A 17,406-nucleotide genomic window follows, 5' to 3' on the forward strand; every position below is an offset into this window, starting at 1 on the left:
ATTAAATACAGCTGCCATGATATTTCTAGTATAACTTTTCTATTACATTAATCTCCATCCCACTCTTTTTTATGAGATAAGTAAAAGTTCTTTTTGAGTGAGAGATTGGAAAACCAGCATTCCTTCTGCTAAATAAAGCAGAACCTCAAAAATGCTAGCTTTTAGAAATGGGTGAAAGGAGCCATCCTTAAAACACACTTAACTTGTTTAAGTCCAACTAGTTTTCAATAGCAAAAGACCCAAAGGGAAAGCTAGAGGGCTTAAGGTCTTCAGTCTCATCCAGATCAGATTCCCATAGGAAAGAATCACAAATATTCAAGTGTTCAAAATCTGCTGGGGAAACCTAGCTGCTTTAAGAAAAAAAAAAAAATCTCTCCTGATAGAAAATGATTTCTAAACCATACTTTGTTGAACCAACTGAAATTTTTTCAAGTAAGATGTCCATGTTAGCAAATTTCCTTCTGAAACACTGCTTAGTAGATTTAATATATTAAGAGGTTTATATATAATTCACTCTCACCTTAGTATGAATTAGTTTACTCACCCTCCCTCCTTACAAAAAGCTTGGATTTATGGACTGAAGGTGCGCGTGAAGAAAAGAGATAAAAAGAGGAGAGGGTAATCACTGACCGGGAAGCACTGCTGTGGGGAAGATCTGGATGCTTAGAGGCTTAAGGAAAGTGACAAAGCAAGGGAAGGTGGGAAGGGACCCAAACCAAAATTTTTTACTCTACAATTTTTTCTTAAACTTAAGATTGACAAAAGAGTCAAAAGGTCCACTGGATAAACGTATCTTTCCTAACTCGCAGCCACTCTCCTTGGAACCCAGGATGTGGTTTGAAGGGTCTAAGTGATCTGGATATTCTTTTTCTTATTTGTCTTGTGGTTTCTGTATAGGGATGGTTCAGAAATGTGTTCACCAGCTCGAGCCCCATGTTGGTTTATTAGAATCCTATTTCCAGTGTGGTTTTCTTTTTCTGCCCCACAATCATTTACGAAGAATGTATTTCATTCTAAATGGGGAAAGGATCGGAACTACTTTAGCAAGAGACATTTCAGACTGCCTGCAAATCTCACCTTTCCATAGCTACAGTGACCATTTCACTCAGTACTCTGTACAGACTTGATAATATGTATGTAGATCTGCAGACGCTTGGGAGGTGAGTGTGTGGTTGGGAGTTAGGGAGGAATGGGGTGTACAAGGTGCTGGGGGTGCTGTGCAAGAGGAGAAATGAGTCCACTCCTTCATATGTACAGCTTAGGGTTTCTCCCCACTATTAGAAAATAAGAAAATGCAGGGAATCTGCTTTCTAGGTGAAAAACAACTTTCCCCTATTTTGCAGGCTTATTTCTTTGGAGTGTGGTTTAGTAAGGGACTCCATACCTTTGGGTATCTGCCAAGAAGTGGCTGTTTTTTTTCTTTTATTAGAGAGTGATGCATTGTAGATGTCCTAGAAATACACCATTCTGGGCTGGGCGTGGTGGCTCATGCCTGTAATCCCAGCACTTTGGGAGGCCAAGGCAGGTAGATCACAGGGTCAGGAGATTGAGACCATCCTGGCCAACAAGGTGAAACCCCATCTCTACTAAAATACAAAAAATAAGCCAGGCGTGGTGGCATGCGCCTGTAATCCCAGCTATTCAGGAAGCTGAGGCAGGGGAATTGCTTGAACCCGGAAGGTGGAGGCTGCAGTGAACCGAGTGCAAGACTCCATCTCAAAAAAAAAGAAAAAGAAAAAGAAATACACCAGTCTGATGGGAACACTTTTCATGAGGCACATTGTCCTCAGCATCCACAGAATTAACCTGCCTTCCCTTGTCATCCTCCTACCCCCATATTCCTCTCAATTCAATGTTTTATAGTTTCATTAAGAACTGTGCCAGCAGCTTCTGATTAAATAACCAATGATTCTGCTTCCTGATATTCTTGCTCTGTGAAATCCTCTCCCTTTGAGTGTGGGCTAGACCTAGTGACTTGCTTCTGATGTAGTGACAAAAGTCAATAGGACGTTTGTCAAAAAAGGGCAAAAGTGATGAGGTACCGCTCTTGAGGTCAGGCTGTGAAAGGCCCTGGCCTCTATCTTGCTTTCTGTCTCCTACCCTCCTGCTTGCTTGTACTGATGAAGCCAATTGCTATGCTGTGAGCTGCCCCCATGAGAAAACATGTGAGGGAACTAAAGGAAGCCTCTGGCCTAGTGAGGAACTGAGGCCCTCAGCCTAACAACCCATGAGCAACTGCATCCTGCCAAAAGCCACAGGAGTGAGCTTGGGAGTGGATCCACCCCCAGGACACCCTTGCGGTGACGGCAGCCTAGGCTGACATCCTCACTGCAGCCTTTCCAAGGCTCAGACCAAGCAGGTCAGCTGCACCTGCATAACCTACATAAACCTGTGAGATAATGACTGTGGTTTTGAGCTGCAAAGGTTTTGTTTAGAAATAGATAACTAATACAAGTATATAAATTTTAAAAAGTATATGTCCAGTGTTCTTTGATATTTAAATATGTGTTTCCTTCAAAAAAAATGGTTTTACTTCAAAAATTTCTGCCTCAACAGGACCTCCTGGTCTAAGGACATACTATAATGACTCCCTATACAAAAATATTCTTTTTTTTTTTTAGACGGAGACTTGCTCTGTCACCCAGGCTGGAGTGGAATGCCGTGATCTTGGCCCAGTGCCACCTCTGCTTCCCAGGTTCAAGTGAGTCTCCTGCCTCAGCCTCCTGAGTAGCTGGGATTACAGGCACCCGCTGCCACAGCTGGCTAATTTTAGTAGTTTTAGTAAAGACAGGGTTTTGCCATGTTGGCCAGGCTGGTCTCGAACTGCTGGTCTCAGGTGATCCACCTGCCTTGGCCTCCCAAAGTACTGGGATTACAGGCGTGAGCCACCGTGCCCGGCCACAAAAATATTCTTAATCACAAAATAGTCTCTTTGGAGTCAATTCAATCTCCAAAGAAGTATAAGAACATGAGAATTTCTAAAAGTATAAATAATTTTTCCTTGATTCCAGTTTTGATTATATGAACTAAATTAATTAATGTCTCCTAAAGAAGAATGCTAAAAAGTACCTAGTATAAACATCCTTCCTTTTCCCCTAAAGCAACACATTTTGAATGAAAACCTCCTGCAGTTAAAATCAAAATAAACATTTCAATAATATTTGGCTTTGCTCAAGATCTAAAAGTTAAGTTTAAAGATACCATTTGCATAGTCCAAATCTGGACTATGCTGTATTTTTTTTTTTTTTTTTTTTTAAGGCCACCAGACAGAATTGTCAGATGAAGAACCAGCACCAACCAACCTGCATGTTCCTTTAACAGACAGAGGGAGCACATTTTTCCCAGGCTTTGCAAATACTTTCCTACAACAAATCTGCCAGCTGAGCAAAACACATATAAATACCAGAACGCTTCCAATTTCTGCTGGTGCTGAGGCTGATATTTTTGGTTATTTGGGGTAGATCCTTTATTAGTTCTCTATCTATTTAAAGAAACAGCCAATGAATAAATCAATAATCTTCATTAAAATGCTTGTTTTATCACTCTTGATGTTTTTAACATTGCTAGATGCCTTGGTTTGGGTTGGGGAAGAAAGTATTGGAATCGGGGGAAACAGCAGGTCTGCCAGGAAATAAATTGGCCAGATGCCCCCAGCTACCTCTATAAACACATCCTTGCTTTAGGCACTTGGCAAGAGAGAGGATTTGTCTGAGTTTTGGAGATAGGAGAACTTTCAAAGATCTCAAGGTGGTTGCAGGACAAAGTTGCATTACATGTCATTGCATAGATCAGCGTAGTTGCCTGTGGTTCTAGTGTCTCTTAGGAGACTGGGATTTGCCTTCAAAGACACCCCTCCTTGTCTATTTCAGCACCGAGCATAGTGTCTGACACACAGCAGGGGCTTATAATATTGGTTAAGTGAATGCATCAACATTATTCACAGGGTGATGAGTATTGCTAGGCATATGAGATTTTTCAAAGGGAAGATATCCTGCTCCCTTTGTCCCTAAATGACACATGGTGAGGAAGGAGCTGAGAAGAAGGGTTCCCACTCCCTACACTCACAGCAGTGTGACAAGTCCACAATGGGATGTAGCATCCCCAGACCATTTTGAGGGTTAACAGTCCCTCTTACAGACTTCATTTCTTTCAGAGCTAGATTAAGTATCAGCACTTTTTTTTTTTTTTTTTTTTGAGACAGAGTCTCGCACTGTCGCTGGACTGGAGTGCAGTGGTGTGATCTCGGCTCACTGCAACCTCTGCCTCCGAGTTCAAGCGATTCTCCTGCCTCAGCCTCCCAAGTAGCTGGGATTACAGGTGCCCACCACCACGCCCAGCTAATTTTCTGTATTTTAGTAGAGACGGGGTTTCACTATGTTGGCCAGGCTTGTCTCAAACTCTTGACCTTGTGATCCACTCACCTCGGCCTCCCAAAGTGCTGGGATTACAGGTGTGAGCCACCACGCCTGGCCAAGTGTCACCACTTGTTTTGGCTGCTGACCTGGGATACCAATTCTCATGCTAGAGTTTGGTTCAGTTTCATCACAACTCTGGGAGGAAACATTAGAGGTTGCATAAAATAAGCATATTCTCTCTGGGCTCTTGTGTTCTACCCCAAGAGCATCATGGTGAGGCTCATGCTTAGTAGTAATAATAATTCCATGCTCAATGCTGTGGACCATGGCTCCTGTCACAATCGGTGACCTTGACGGGGCAGTTAGGTCCTAAAGCCTATTGCCTGGAGTCCCATCCAGCTTTGCAGGCAGCTGTCTCCAGAGTTGTGTGTCAGCAGCTACCCGCACCATGCCTCCCATTCCCCCAGTTCTAGGTTTGCCGTGGAGTTGATGTTTAGCAACATCAAACATTTCTCCTGCTGCTACTGCATTCTCCACTTCCTTCTCCAAATTGCCACATGCTTGAAGCCCACCAAACATGCATATGAATCCTTTAGAGGTACTGGCATGTCTAGAGAATCATTGATTAGGTAAATGCTAAATTTCTAGACAAATCCTGATTCTCACAGGGTTCTTGCTGACTTCAGGGAAAGTTCTATAAGGGAGTTGGAAACACTGGATACAGTGCAAAAACGCAGGGTTTACATGCCACTGGCTATTGCTAGAGAGCTGTCGAGGGTAGACTGTTGCCATGACGTCTTTAACCAGAAAGCATCATCACCATCCTGTTGCTCTACGTAGACAGACTTGGGACATAAAGAGGAAAACTTCCTGTTCTTCACACCTTCCCCTCCCATTCCACTTTCTCAGTCCCATTCAATGGGTATTTCTGTGCCTACTGAGTAGATGCTGTGAGCTGACGTAGCCTGCTCTACCTGCATAGAAGATAACTTGTCAAATGGAGCCCAGTCTTAATTCCAGGGCCCGGGGAAGAAACAGTGAAGGAAGACTGCAACGTGATGATCAAAAACTTGAACATGATTTGCCAATGGGCAGCTCTAATGACAGCTTTGTGTCACCTGAAAGAATTGCAGACAATCTTCGAGCCTTTGTGATTGGTAAGTGAGAAAGGCACCCCCTACTAGGGCCCTTTTCCAGCCATGATTGGTGTTGAAGGTAGTGACCAACTATCTGTCCTTCTGACCTGCCCGAGACCAGGGTGCCACTCTAGAAACAAGACTATAGAAAAACTGATTTCTCCAGGTCCAATCCAGTCCCTGATGATGAGATTACATCAAAACCTCACTGGAGAAAGGTTACCTACTTAGAGTTTAATTTCAGTCAGAGGTAGACCATACAAGGCAAATCCTGGTGGACCCCCGACCCTACCAGGACCTATCAGGAAGCTAGAGAAATTAGGGATGTCACTGGCATCTCCTGTTGGCCATATGGTGCCACCACCCAGCTCCTACAACAAAACCCCAGTGAACTAGGTTAATTGTCAACCGGCCTCATCCCCTTCCCATACCAATCCCAAAAAGCACTTCCTGAGTGAGCTCCAACACACTGATTTTTATCCTGATGGGAGAAATAGTATGAATCTCTGCCACCCTCAGGAAGTTTGCAGTCAGGACGGAGGTCCACAGCTCTGATCCAGTGTCCATTCTTTGGCACCAGAGTTGCCGCCTGTCAGGCTGACTGGTCCCCCTTCAGTGATTCTTCTTCCACATTCCTCCTACATTCCGTCCCAACAAAATTATATTGGTTTCAAAATAATGCAGGGAGCGGCATTGAGGAGCACAGGGGTTATTATTCCACTTAGCCGCAGAGTGAGGACAAACCACTAATTTGATGTTTGTTCTTTACAAAAGAGGAGGCAGCCGTCAATCAATTCCTCCCCCCACAAGGGTAGGCTGGTTATTAAAGTGAAAGAAAACCTGCCAGAAAACCAAACCCCTGCCCTTTCTCTCTCCCCAGTAAGACTATCTCACTGATGTTCTAAGAGAATTAAAGTGGCATGAACGTGTCCTGGACGGCATGTACATTGGCAGAATCTAGTTCAACAGTCATTAAGTTAAAAGTATTGTAACAAGGAAATAAATGCAAAGGTAAAAAATGCAAGAAGAGTGGCACCTCCCAGTCCTTTGGGAGGCTGAGGTAGGAAGATTGCTTGAGGCTAAGAGTTCAAGACCAGCCTGGGCAACAGAGTGAGACCTTGTCTCTAGAAAAGATAAAATAAGTAGCTGGCGTGGTGACACACAACAGTGGTCCTAGCTTCTCGGGAGGCTGAGGTGGGAGGATCGCTTGAGCCCAGGAGTTTGAGGCTGCAGTGAGCTAGAATCATACCACTTCACTCCAATCTGGGAGACCGAGCAAGACCCTGTCTCTTAAAAGAAGAAAACGCAAGAAGGGCATGAGAAAACAGAACTCCAAGTTTGCGATGAGCCGAGCTTGAGGAGCACAGGGAGATTTCTGGAAAGGTGAGAATGAGGGGAGGCCACGTTTTCAACAATGGGAGTAAGGGAAGAACAAACAAGCTCAGAAGGGCTATTGGAGGGCGGGGGAAAGAGAAAGAAGAAACAGATTACATTAAGTGAAGAATAATTGTTCATGCCCCTACTCTGAGAAGCAAATTCACCCAAGTCTGAGCCAAAGAGAATGAATCGGAATTCTAAGGTTTCCGAGAAAAATTTAGAAACTATCGTGTATATTTGTGCATATTACCTTTAAGGACATTAACTGACACTTTGAGAGAACAGAAATGTAAATCTGTTAATAGGATAACGAAACTGGTCTGTTTCCTGTGAGCTGATTGAGGGAAGTTTAGAAACGCTACTAAACTTGCCTTTGAACCCTGATAGGAGAGAAAGCTCAGCCCATGTCACCCTTATCGAGTGAGTGGAGTGGTACAAAAGGAACAACCAGGTTGGGTTTAAAAGCTATAACTCTAGGGAAAGATAAGAAATAGGCTTTGAGATTTTCTTATTGCTAAATGTACAATTATTAACCTGGGCATGGAAACCGCTTAGAAATCATTAAAATGAGCCATTATGTTAAGCTCCTCTAATTTTATCCTTATGAAGCCATGATATTCATATATATTCCCACTAATAGTTACATGAATCTCAGTTTACATTTTGAAAGTTGTCAAAGAACATGAAACAAAGCAGGCAGAACTGGCACATTTTTTGAAAGTTTTAGAATCTTTCTGTTGTTTATACCAGTGGGTAAAGAAATTTCATCTTTTAACTATAAAAGACACATGACATCTGATGAATTAGCCATGGTTTTAAACAATTACCTTATTATGCTGTCAAAATACAGTCCTTTCAACTACTGACAGCTCTGTTTTATTTTGTACTGTGGGGTTTACCTGCACCTCCCTCTCAGTTTCTTTCCTTGGGAAACCCTGACGCAGCATCTCATATTTTGCCTGAGTATAAGACGATCCGGAAGTATAAGATGATTCCCTACTTCTGCTGAGGACCCAAGGGTAGCCTGTCTGAGGCCTGAAACCACAGGACATCCATTAAGGAGAGCTGTTAAAATACCTCTGCTTTAGAGATGGCCAAACACTCCCAGGGAAAGGTGGATGAATGCTGACCTTTGGGGGCATCTGTAAAGTACATGAGGAGGTCAGAACTGAGGATGAAAAAGCTACAAAGTAGCATCCCCACAACTTCCCACTCACAAAAGAAATAAGACTAAACAGTTCCCCAAAGCTGTCCCATCAGAAGAGAACAAGCCACTTCAAAGGACTGATTTTAAAAAATAATTTTTAAAACTAACAAAAGTATAGAAATCAAAGTAAAAAAGGCTTTTTGGATTTTAGGTGCTCCCTCTAATCTAGACAAACTTATTCAAGATCACAGTCAAATGCAAGCCTAACTTTGCTTTAATTTCACCACTACTTCTCCATTGCTTCTGCCTCCATCAACCAGTGTAACCCATGTAGAAACACGATGCCTCATGAACCTTCCTGCTGAATTCTATGTAAAGGATAGTGGAAAAATGACATTCGTCACTGTTAAACCGACAGCAGGACTTTTAGGGAGGACAGTTGTACATGGGCTGTAACACCAAAGCATTGTGGACTCAAATGAGTATAAAATAAGGAGAGTGATATGGAGTTGTGAACGGTGGAATCAGTGACACTAATGTACACAGCACCTCCTTACTCCTACTTCCTACCTGCCTCAACCACGATTCTAGGAAAATTCGGCACATTCTTTGGTTTACATATGAGGCAGAATTAGTGAATGTGTAAATATGTATAGTAAGCAACTCTCCCCAAAATGATAAGATTTCGATCTCTAGCTACCTTAAGGGATGCATCTCTTGATCCCCCTCCCCACTACACCTTCCCTCAAAATGCCAGAGGTCTAAGGTCAGGACTTACTAATGAAAGGAGGCAGAAACTGACAGGCTAGAATAAAATCCTTTGTGAAAAATGACAATAGTGATCACGTAGGACGCTGCAATACTTTTCAGTTTTTCTTGGTCTTGCACTTCAAGGGCAAAAAGTAAAATATGCGTCCTACTTTCATAAATCACGACTTCATATGTTTTGTAACGAAAAAGGTAGTCGTGCGTCTGAATCTAGAAAGTGAGTGAATTGTGCCCTCTAGTGGTTGAATGTTATACTGGAACGGCAGCTTTGCTGTCATAACCTTAGGCAATTGGTTCCCTCCTGAATTTTTTCGTTTTTACAAATAGGAGGATTGCTGAGTTTTGGAGCAAGGCATTAGGAATGCTGGGATTGTGTTCCTGATTTATTATTGAGACCAAGCTGCAACCAGCACCAGAAATTCACTTTGTCTTTGTCTCCATTCCTTGGCTAATTTAAATGACTAGATTTTGCCTGGGCTGCCACTGCCCTTCCTAAGTAAATGGTTTGTTTATAAAAGCTTCTGTTCCATAAGCAACTGCTTGCTAAGCCTAATAAAACCAAGGACTGGGCTTCCAAATCATCTTATACTTAGGACAGAGTTTTCTGTTTTTTGAGAGTGTCTCACTCGGTCGCCCAGGCTGGAGGGCAGTGGGCATGATCACGGCTCACTGTAGCCTCGACCTTCCTAGGTTAAGCGATCCTCCTGCCTCAGCCTTCCAAGTAACTGGGACTGCAGGTGTGGACCCCCTCCCCTGGCTAATTTGTTGCTGTTGTTGTAGAGACAGGATCTCACTATGTTGCCTAGGCTGGTCTTGAACTCCTGGGCTCAATGGATCCTCCCGCCTCGGCCTCCCAAAGCGCTGGGATTGCAGGTGTGAGCCGCTGTGCCTGGTATGGAGCATTGGACAACTCCACACAGTAGAGGAACTCACTAAGGGTTGGTGGAAGCTTCCCTTCCATGAGAAGGAGGGGGAAGATTTGATTTGAACAAAAGAGAGTGTCAGACCACCAGTGCCCCATCCCAGACTTCCTGAATGGGAGTCTCCAGGGTGGGGCTGGACACTTAACTCTGATGCACAACCACCCTTCCTTCCCCCAGCACTGACAAGATCCACTCCTAATATAGAGCTGACTGGGCTTAAACTGGGAATCCATTTCCTGGGATGAAATAAAGTCCCTTTCAAAGATACTCCCCATGTTCTGCCCCCCTTCCTAACCACTTCATTTGGAGTTATTTCTGGTTCCTTTCCTTAGAAATTCTAGTCACTAAATCATAACTCGCAGATGTTCCTTCCGGTCAGCTCCTGCATACATGCTATGCCATTCTTTTTCCCCCGCAGAAGAGAAGGCGTGTAGTACTCCTTAAGACTCCACTGCGATATGCGCATCCCCGTTAGGTCAGATCAGACTTCTGGTCTGAGAACATTCAGTTGAATAGGAGGAGTGCTGAAAACAGCTAATTATCCATCAGAGAAATCATGCTCCAACTGATACGCTTGTTCTCGGCAAGCACAGTCCTCCACAGCAAGTCTGATAATTGGATAAGCAAGACCTCAGAGGCTCTCGGGGGCTGAAATGAGAGATGAAAATGTACTTTATGTGGCTCTCTTTACTGTAATCACCAGTTAAAGGGACGGCAGGGAGCTTAACAAGCTCATTACAACCTCAGCGCCTGTGATCTCTGCACATACTCCCCTGGCGGCCTCAGGATAGGATGCCCTTGAAGGCCTCGCTGGGCCTTGGCTTCAGCCCATGCTGTTTTCATTCTGCCCCCACCAGAAAGCAGCTGGTGTCTCTAGTACCAGCTGTTGGGCCACATGGAAAACAAGCCAGGAGTTGGTGAATATGTGTTCCTAGGCAAACCACTAGTGTTTTCTTAATCTGAACACAGAGCAAGGAATGCCAAGCTCGGATTTAGATAATCCCTTTCATCAACTCAGTTTTTTCCAGCTGTTCTGCTCTGCTTTCGGAATTGCTGTGCTTCTGCTTCTGATTTCTCAGAGCCTCCTGCCTGGCTCTGGTTCAGAGGACCCTGCTCTAGCTCCATGCCTCTAACCCACAGAGGCTGCACATGGCACTGCAGAGGGCCCAAGGCCCTGATTTGAGAGCCCCTGGTCATTCCTGGGATGAACACTTCTGGCTCTAGAAGTTGGTCTCTATTGTTAGAGCAAGGATTTATTTTATGAATGCCCAACCCCCACTGACCCGTGGGGATACTTCCGGGAGCACTACCCAGTTCTACCAGAACTCATCTACAGCTGTTCCTTAAAGAAACTTGAATAAGGTAGAGACACGGGGCAGCACTCACACATTACCACAATTACATTTGCACCAACCTAATACAATAGAATGCAACTCGAATGGTGCCCCACACAGGACACCTGAAGGGGCAGGGCAAAGAAAAGAGGCAGTGAAAAGGTGGGAGGAAGGTGAGGCTGGGGACTGGAAGGCAATGCGGGTCTACCCCAAGCCAACTTCACCTGAGGCTCTGTGGCAGCTGCTCCTTTAAGAGAGGTAAAGATAACTGGAGTTCGACTCAGGTGATGTTCAACTGCAACCCTCATCAATACCAAAATCCTCAAATGTGTGACTCTGGTTACCACTGGCACTCAAGGCCAGATGACATCTGCCATTAGAACCAGGTAATAGTTCCCTCCACCCAAGGGGGCTCTGCAGTTTATGTTAAGGGCACACGAATTTGAAATCCCAAACCTGGCTTTCTCAGTGTAAGCATTTATTGTTTGGCCCGATAGATGTATTGTCTACAAGTTCCAGGTAGATCAACTTTTTATAAGTCAAGCCATATTTCAAATTCATGAGGTGAATCCTCTATAAATGAAGAAATATCCCTGAATTTATCTGCCCCACAAATCTTCATTTTCATTTATTTGATCTCTTTAAGGGATACAACTATGACCAGGATTACTGATTGGCATGGAAATAGCAACATCAACAGTGAAAAAGTTACCTGATAGACTCTTGGAATGAGAATAAATCTGGATTTCTTCAATTAAGAAATAGGAACTGCTGTCCTCGCCAAAATGATAATGCTTTTTTTTTTTTTCTGTTGCCCAGGCTGGAGTGCAATGGCGGGATCTCAGCTCACTGCAACTTCTGCTTCCTGGGTTCAAGAGATTCTCCTGCCTCAGCCTCCTGAGTAGCTGGGATTACAGACACCCACCACCATGCCCAGCTACTTTTTGTATTTTTAGTAGAGATGAGGGTTTACCATGTTGGCCAGGCTAGTCTCAAACTCTTGACCTCACTCAGGTGATTCACCCGCCTCCGCCTCCGAAAGTGCTAGGATTACAGGCGTGAGCCACCGCACCCGGCACAAAATGATAATACTCTTGGGAGTGATAACTGAATGAGTTTAGAGATCTTTGCTTGAAAAGAGACTTTTATTTTGGGGATCAGTATAGAAAAGCCATGAGTCGCAGGTTTTTTGAGGTATGGGGTGATGGCAAGGAACAAAAAGAGAGGAAAATGGACAGAAATGAAAAGGTGAGGTCACCCAAGGCAAACTTAGCTTGCCAATTTTATCTGGGGTTCAGACCTCACTGGATTCTTTCCATTTTCATGTCGTGGATGGGGGGAGGTGCAGGAAAGGGGACGCTCGTCTGGGACTGGGGAACTGTCAAAACCAATCTCAAAATCAAAACCACTCTAAAGGAGACAAGAACTGGAGAAGAAAACCAAAAATTTAAAACAAGAGATTTAGACAAGATGCTTCCTAAATTCTGTGAAATTTTCATGAAGATTCTGAACCAAGTTCATTCTCTCTCTCTTTCCTTAAATAGACTATAAAATATGGTGACCTGGGAGCCAAGAGAAGGGGCCACAACCACACTAGAGAGAAATCTCTTCTGTCATTCCCCAGAGTAAAGACCTGGTTTCTAACAGGGTGGCCTTGGCATTTCTAACGGGGTGGCCTTGGCATTTCTACAGTGCCCAGTACAGCTCAAGAATATTAACTCTATATTTGCGGGTCTGTTTCTCATGATGACAAGTTGCGTCCATTGAAAACCGTCCAGACTTGTCCTTCTTTGGCCTCCCACATTTCTGAATCATTCAGTGCGCTAATGCGTTCTAAGTCCCACTGTGATGTAATTAAGGGATAATATTTGCAGCAAGAAGTAGACAGCGTTGTAAATGCCACCTGTGGGTGATTAAATGCTGAGCAGAAGTTGAATAACTATAGAGTTCATTGGATGCAAATAAATCTATTCCAATGCCACAAGCATTTTTTCTCCGATTATAGGATAAAGTTTCTAAAAGATACAAAGCATCCATAAGCAAACATTTTCATGCCTTCATCTTCCTCTAAGGAATAGAGAATTGAAACTACTGCATCCTAAGAATGCTTATCTCCTCTAAGAGGGAGACTTGGGGACTAAGTTTAGATGTAAGGAATGAGGACTGAAAATGAAGAGCTGCTCCAGGAAGGATTAAATGGGGAAATATATGTACACCTCCTAAATACTGTAATGAAGAACTCTCCATTCCTAACTGTGTGAATAGCTGTTTGTGTTTCTCACTATAATTTTATTTTCTAAACTATTATTTTTTCTAGAGATAGGGTCTCACTCCGTTGCTTGATCTGGAGAGGAGTGGCACGACCATAGCTCACTGTTACCTTGAATTTCTGGGCTCAACAATCCTCTGCCTCAGCCTTCTGAGTAGCTAGAACTACAGAGATGCACGATACCACACCTGGGTAATTTTAAAAATCTTTTGTAAAGATGGGGTCTCACTATGTTGCCCGGGCTGATCTTAAACTCCTAGCTTCAAGTGATCCTCCAGCTTCAGCCTCCCAAAGCAGCAGGGTTATAGTGTGAGCCACTGTGTCTGGCCACCTCGCTGTAATTTTTGATCTCAAGGAACCATTCACTTGTCCTTTCTGGGTCTTAATTTTTGTGCATCTGGAAATGTAAGGGTGGGGATGCTTGGATCAGGTGAGCTCTGAAGTTCTTTGCATTTTAGTTCCACGTATGCCCTACTGGAAAGTATGGGTGAGGAACTGGAAAATGGGAATTGTCTTACACTGCTGTTAGGACTGCAAATGTAAAATTTTAGAAAGCTAAGGCTGAAATGTATATTACTTGTGACTTGGTAATTTCACGTGTAGGTGTATTTCTTAAAGAAACTTTCACAAATGTGTACAGAGGGGCAAAGACAAAAAATCTTACTCCATAGTGTTTGTAAGAGCTGAAAACTTGAAAAATACATAAATGCATATCAACAAGGAAATGAATAAAATATGGCTTCTTCACAAAGGAATACCATACAGCAGTTAAAAGAAATAACAGGATGGGCACGGTGGCTCACGTCTGTAATCCCAGCACTTTGGGAGGCCGAGGCAGGTGGATAACGAGATCAGGAGTTCAAGACCAGCCTGGCCAAGATGGTGTAACCCTGTCTCTACTAAAAATACAAGAATTAACTGAGTGCGGTGGCAGGCGCCTGTAGTCCCAGCTACTCGGGCGGCTGAGGCAGGAGAATTGTTTGAACCCAGGAGGCGGAGGTTGCAGTGAGCCGAGATCACACCACTGCACTCCAGCCTGGGTGGTAGAGCGAGACTCCATCTCAAAAATAATAATAATAATAATCATCATCATCATCATAATAACAAACCTTTATATGAATCAATATTGATATTTCTAAAAATGCAAGCCATTAAAAAGTTCGCATTGGTAAAATTTGTGGAAATCTGGGTAAGTAGAAAGAAAAATGACTCATGACTTCATAGTAATACTCAAACAAAAAAAGAAAAAAGAAAAAAGAAGAACAAATCAATCTTTTGAGTGACAAAAACAAAGTATAATATAACAGCTAGAGCAGCAAACCTCAACCTTTTTGACAGCAGAGACCGGTTTAATCGAAGACAATTTTCCATGGACTGGGGTGGCAGTGGGGGATGGGGGATGGTTTTGGGATGACTTAACCACATTCTATTTATTGTGTACTTTATTTCTATTCTTATTACATTGCAATCTATAATGAAATAATTATATAACTCATCATAATATAGAATCAGTAGGAGTCCTGAGCTTGTTTTCCTGCAACTAGAGGGCCCCATGTGAAGGTGATGGGAGACAGCCACAGATTATCAGGCATTAGATTCTCATAAGCAGTGCACAACCTAGATCCCTCGCATATGCAGTTCACAATAGGGTTCGTGCTTCTGTGAGAATCTAATGTCGCTCCTGATCTGACAGGAGGAGGAGCTTAGGTGGTAATACAAGCAATGGGGAGCGGCTGTAAATGAAGCTTCACTCACCCGCTGCTCATGTTCTGCCGTGCAGTCTGGTTCCTCACAGGCCAAGGACCAGTAACGGTCTATGGCCCGGGGGTTGGGGACCCCTGACCTAGAGTGTGAAGTCATTTGTGTAAATTTTAAATGAATATAAAGATAATGGCATTGAGTGTTCACAGATGTGTGTGTGTGTGTAAGTGTGTGTAAAAGGAGAAAAAATAGGACACACATAATTTCCTGATGATAAAAGTTTAGGAGGTGAGGTAAAAGTCTGTGACTGGAGACTGGGGATAAAGAAGACTTCAACCAAATCGGTACCACTGTATTTCTTTTATATAAAAATACAGAAAACAGCAATGTTATTTCTGGATGGTGGGGAAGAGATGCTTTTTACAGACAGCATCATTTTCTGCATTAAGGGAAATATTCTCAAAATAAAGACTTATATGAGCATTAATGCCTTTGGCAGATGTGTGCTGACAAGCACTTCTTCCAGACCACACAGAATAGGTCAGGTGCCACCATATGCAATTCAGAAACCAAGGCAGCCCAACCTGTTAGGCCTTTAGTGTCTAGCTCTGTACTCTCCAATATGGTAGACACATACAGCTACTTGACTTTAAATTAAAATTAATTAAAATTATTTTTTCAGTTCCTCCATTGCACTAGCCACATTTCAAATGTTGAACAGCCACATGTGATTAGTGGCTATTGTACTGGTGGCACACATATAGAACATTTCTGTTACTGCCATAAATTCTTTTGGAATGTGTGCCACTATTATGTTATTGCTGTAAATTCTATTGGAAAGAGCTAGTCTTTAGCTCTTTTGACAACTAGCACATTTTGGTCACATTGCTCTTTTTCTAGTATGTCCTTCTGCACAGAGGAAAACAAAGGTCATGACTAGCAGATTTTTTTTTTTTCTTTAATCTCTGGAAAACATATGTCCACTATAATCCTAAACTACAATTACATCTGAAGTAACACTTTCTTGTTAAAGAGAATTAGGTGAACTATGTTTAGAAAGAGATGTGGCAATCACCTATCATTACATAAATACCATATTTCATTTCCCTAAAACTTAGGAAGTAGGAAGACAGGTTGAAGGATGAGAAAACATTATTCAAATAAAACTCAGAATGTGAGTTCAGTGGTTTTCCAAGAATCTGCTTTTCCTTTTCTTTTTCTTTTTTCTTTTTTTTTCTTTTTTTTTTTTTTTTTGAGACAGAGTCTGGTTCTGTCTCCCAGGCTGGAGTCCAGTGGTGCGATCTTGGCTCACTGCAACCTCTGCCTCCTGGGTTGAAGCTATTCTCCTGCCTCAGCCTCCCAAGTAGCTGGGATTATAGGCATGCACCACCATGCCCAGCTAATTTTTGTATCTGTTGTAGAGACAGGGTTTTGCCATGTTGCCCAGGCTGGTCTCAAACTCCTGAGCTCAAGCATTCCTCCTGCCTTGGCCTCCCAAAGTGCTGGGATAATGGTGTGAGCCACCGCACCCGGCCTGAACCTGTGGCTCCTGGCCTGAACCTGTGTTTCTTACCTGTACACTGTATGAGGGACATATACTTCTCGTGTTGGAAATTCCAAAATCTCTTTGTGCGGGCGTGTCCGGTTTTCAGGAAAGGGTTTCACGGGCAGCATTTCAGGAGTCAGACAGCAATTGATGATCTCTGGAGCTGTAGAAATCTCCAGTCTGAGCAAGCCTAAAGACAGAAAATAGGAATGTTCTAGTAAAGAAACTGCCATGTTATGAAGGAATCAAGAAGGATTGTTGCACTGTGTTTCTTTCATGAAAATAAGAACAAACTATAGTATATAAAAAAGTTTTGGAGCTAATTTCCTACAGTTTGAAAAAAGTGTGCCATGATAACCTTTGAGATTTAGCTTCTATAAAATAAAATATAAAGCAAGAAATTGTAAAATGAGAAGGAATGGATTAGAGGATTTTTAAAGTTCTTTCCTGAATTACCACAGTATAATTTTATATAGTTAAGTAACTTCCCTGCATTGCTAGCAGTAAAAATTGGGAGTTTTAAAACTGGCTTCCAGCTGGACGCGGTGGCTCACGCCTGTAATCCCAGCGCTTTGGGAGGCCGAGGCAGGTGGATCACAAGGTCAAGAGATTGAGACCATCCTGGCCAACAGGGTGAACCCCGGTCTCTACTAAAAATACAAAAAATTAACCAGGCGTGGTGGTGGGCCCCTGTAGTACCAGCTACTCAGGAGGCTGAGGCAAGAGAATCACTTGAACCCAGGCGGCAGAGGTTGGAGTGAGCTGAGATTGTGCCATTGTACTGCAGCCTGGTGACAGAGTGAGACTCCACCTCAAACAAAAACAAAAACAAAAACAAAACAAACTGGCT

At 43.1% G+C, this 17,406-nt stretch overlaps 1 protein-coding gene across 8 annotated transcripts in view; it reads right to left on the reverse strand.

Annotated features, from left to right (window-relative positions):
• Positions 1 to 17,406, reverse strand: part of DOCK8 (dedicator of cytokinesis 8) — a 238,624-nt gene that overhangs the window by 107,748 nt on the left and 113,470 nt on the right. For all 8 annotated transcript variants that reach the window (XM_077966188.1, XM_077966186.1, XM_015117845.3 and 5 more), the window contains one exon: positions 16,584 to 16,746. In XM_077966188.1, the coding sequence (XP_077822314.1) occupies positions 16,584 to 16,746 (163 nt within the window). The remainder of the gene's footprint in view (positions 1 to 16,583; positions 16,747 to 17,406) is intronic.

This window comes from Macaca mulatta, chromosome 15 (assembly GCF_049350105.2).
Source record: "Macaca mulatta isolate MMU2019108-1 chromosome 15, T2T-MMU8v2.0, whole genome shotgun sequence".
In the NCBI taxonomy this organism is placed as follows: domain Eukaryota; kingdom Metazoa; phylum Chordata; class Mammalia; order Primates; family Cercopithecidae; genus Macaca; species Macaca mulatta.